Source organism: Microtus ochrogaster, unplaced genomic scaffold, assembly GCF_000317375.1.
Source record: "Microtus ochrogaster isolate Prairie Vole_2 unplaced genomic scaffold, MicOch1.0 UNK108, whole genome shotgun sequence".
NCBI classification, from domain to species: Eukaryota; Metazoa; Chordata; class Mammalia; order Rodentia; family Cricetidae; genus Microtus; species Microtus ochrogaster.
The window spans coordinates 517,216-520,085 of NW_004949206.1; the positions used below are offsets into that span (position 1 = coordinate 517,216).

Here is a 2,870-nt window from a genome sequence, read left to right on the forward strand (position 1 = left end):
AAAACAAAAAACCAAAATCAAACAAAGAAAGAATACTTGTTCTTGCAGAGATCAGTTCCCGGAACCCACTTTGTGACTCACAACCAGTTCCAGAGGATCCAATAACCTCTGCTGACCTCCATTGACACTGCAAAATGAGGTTCAGTCGTACCTGTGTACAAAATACTCATGCATAAGACAAAAATAAAGGGCAGGTGAGCTGACCTGGCAGGTTAAAGCGTCTACCAAGCCTGGTGACCAGAGTTCACTCCTGAGGACCCTCGTGGATAGAAAGGAGAACACATGCAGGTTGATTTCTGGCCTCCACAGGCACACCTTCACACCAAAAAACAAAAACAAAACAAAACAAAAAACCTACGAGTATACATCCCAGCATTACAGGGGGCTGAGACAAGAAGATCCCAGGATCAAGGCCAGTCAGGGCAATTTTGTGAGAGTCTATCCAAAATGTGAGCTAGGAGGATGGCTCATGGCTGGTCAGTAGAATGCCTGCCTGCCCAGCATACACAGAACTATAAGTCCCAACACTGCAAATGAGTATTTAAAATTTTCCATTTATTTGCATTCCAGAGTTCCATAGCACTTGTACAAGTGAGGCCAACTTGAGATGAGTGCTCTCTGGGTAATAAGCATGGCAGCGAGAGACTTTATCCTGAGTCATCTCTGTTACCCATTCCCTTAAGATTTTGTAATTGCTCGGCGGTTTAAGAACACTGGCCATTCTTCCAAAGGACTTGGGTTCAATTCCCACCACCAAAATGGCAGTTCACAACTGTCTAACTCCAGTTCCAGGGGATCTGGCTCTCTCATATAGGCAAAACCCCAATGTGCCTAAAAAAGAAATCTTCAAAAGAAAAAAATGTGATTTGAATTGCTGCTGGGCAGTGGTGGCACACGCCTTTAATCCCAACACTTGGGAGGCAGGCCTCTGCAAGTTCGAGGCCAGCCTGCACTACAGAACGAGTTTTAGGACAGCCATGACTACAGAGAGAAACCCTGTCAGAAATAAACCAGAGAGATTTTGATGGTTAATTGTGTATGTATGTATGTGTGCACATGCATTTCTGCTGATATAGGCCAAAAAAAGAACGTTGGATCCCTTGGACCTGGAGTTCAAAATGGCCCTGTGGAACTGAACCCTACACAAAAGCAGGAAGCACTCGATTCAGCCCCAGAGAAAACTGAGTAGGGAAATTCTCCTCACCAGGCTATCTTTTTAGTGACCTTAGTGACAGTTCCCTGCTTTGTCTCCAGGCTGTTTGGCATGGTCCTGAGCAAAATGACCCACAGGAGGCTGGCAGCACTTCGAGTCACAAAGCCATACTTGGACATTGGGTGCTGAGCATTGCTGCTGCATCAGAATGGAGGCGACCAGGATCTTTTTATTCCCTCAGACAGCTACAATCCAGCACTTTGTGGCAGAGGTCAGCCTCTGTGGTGTGATGGAGTCAGGATTAGAAATTCAAGGTCACCCTAGGAATCAGAAATCAGAGACCCTGACTTGGGACAGGAGGCCCAGAAAGTGCCAGCTGACAAAAATGTTTGTTCAGTTGAGCCATTACCAATCTTTGATGAAGCTCTTGGGATTTGATGTCGACTCCATACAGACCATTTAAGATGGGGAATGGCTGGTTAGCAGGTTCGAAGAGCAGTAATAAGACAACACAACAAAAAAAATCCAAGGGTTGGAAATTTCAGTCATCAAACCAAGGCTCCCACCTACTGGCCAAAGTCTAAAACTACAACAGATTAAAATATGCCCCGACAACATTGTACGTGCAGGGAGGAGTGTTTAGAGGTTTCTGTGTAGCCTTGTCCGTCCTGGAACTTGCTCTGTAGACCAGACTTGGCTTGAATTTGAGTTCTGCTTCCCAAGAAGCACTTGTACAGTATTACGAGTTTATTTTCCAGAGGTGATTCAATAGCAATCAGTAACACAGAACCCTTGCAGATATAGTGGCTCATACTTCTCTGCCTGCCAACTTTCCTACTTTCTGGCTCAACATTATTCTCACATGTGGGAAACTGTACACGAGAAACAAGTGGTGCCATAGAAGCCAAGTAGGCTGGGGCTATAGGTCAAAGGTTCCGGAGGTGGTAATCTAATAAGCTCCAGGACTGCTTTGCTATTCACACTGAACCTGTCCTTAGGAAGCAGATTGCATGCCTGGTATTAGAGTTTGGGGTGTGCCTGTATCTGGGCTGTACATGCACAGGGAGGCAGTCTTTATAGGCAATGGGTTTGAACTCGAGTACAGTTCACAACCACGCCAACTCCAGGGCAATATAGATGGCTTAGCTCTGGGGAAAAGGCTATATAACCTTAACAAAGCATGCCACTTGAGGACCAGATACATCGCACACACTAAACACATGCCGACTTACTGGGGATTTTACCTGTTAGGAAATACCTTACGGCCTGAAACAAACGCATGCTCATTTGGTTTCCAAGTCTCAAAAACCGCTTTACTATTTGGACATGGAATTAACTGGTAATTTCAAAGCCTTGTTCATTACCTCCCATTTCCCCTGATGTGATCTAGAGGATCACAATTCTAAGACACTACCACTACATTTGAAACCACACTTTCAGAGCTAGTTCCAGGACAGGAACCAAAAGCTATGGAGAAACCCTGTCTTGAAATAAAAAAAAACAAAAAAAAAAACCAAACATTCATTGAACACCTGGTTCTGTCACAGTCCTTACGTGGTTATAAGCTAAACCAGCCCTCCCACCTGGTACAAAAGTCCCTGGGATTGAATAAGGGAGCCACTAAAAGATGCAAAGGGTCACAGCTCATTACAATAGTTCATTGCCTAGATTTAAGCATTTAAGGTCAGCCACAGGAAAGTGTCCCAAACCACAAGAA

The 2,870-nt window shown here is 44.8% G+C and overlaps 1 protein-coding gene across 1 annotated transcript in view; it reads left to right on the top strand.

Moving 5' to 3' along the window:
* Window positions 1-1,342, top strand: part of Nlrp12 (NLR family pyrin domain containing 12) — a 26,877-nt gene extending 25,535 nt beyond the window's left edge. Inside the window, exon 9 of the mRNA XM_005371419.1 lies at window positions 1,255-1,342. Within this exon, the coding sequence (XP_005371476.1) occupies window positions 1,255-1,342 (88 nt within the window). The remainder of the gene's footprint in view (window positions 1-1,254) is intronic.
* The last annotated feature ends 1,528 nt before the right edge of the window (window positions 1,343-2,870 follow it).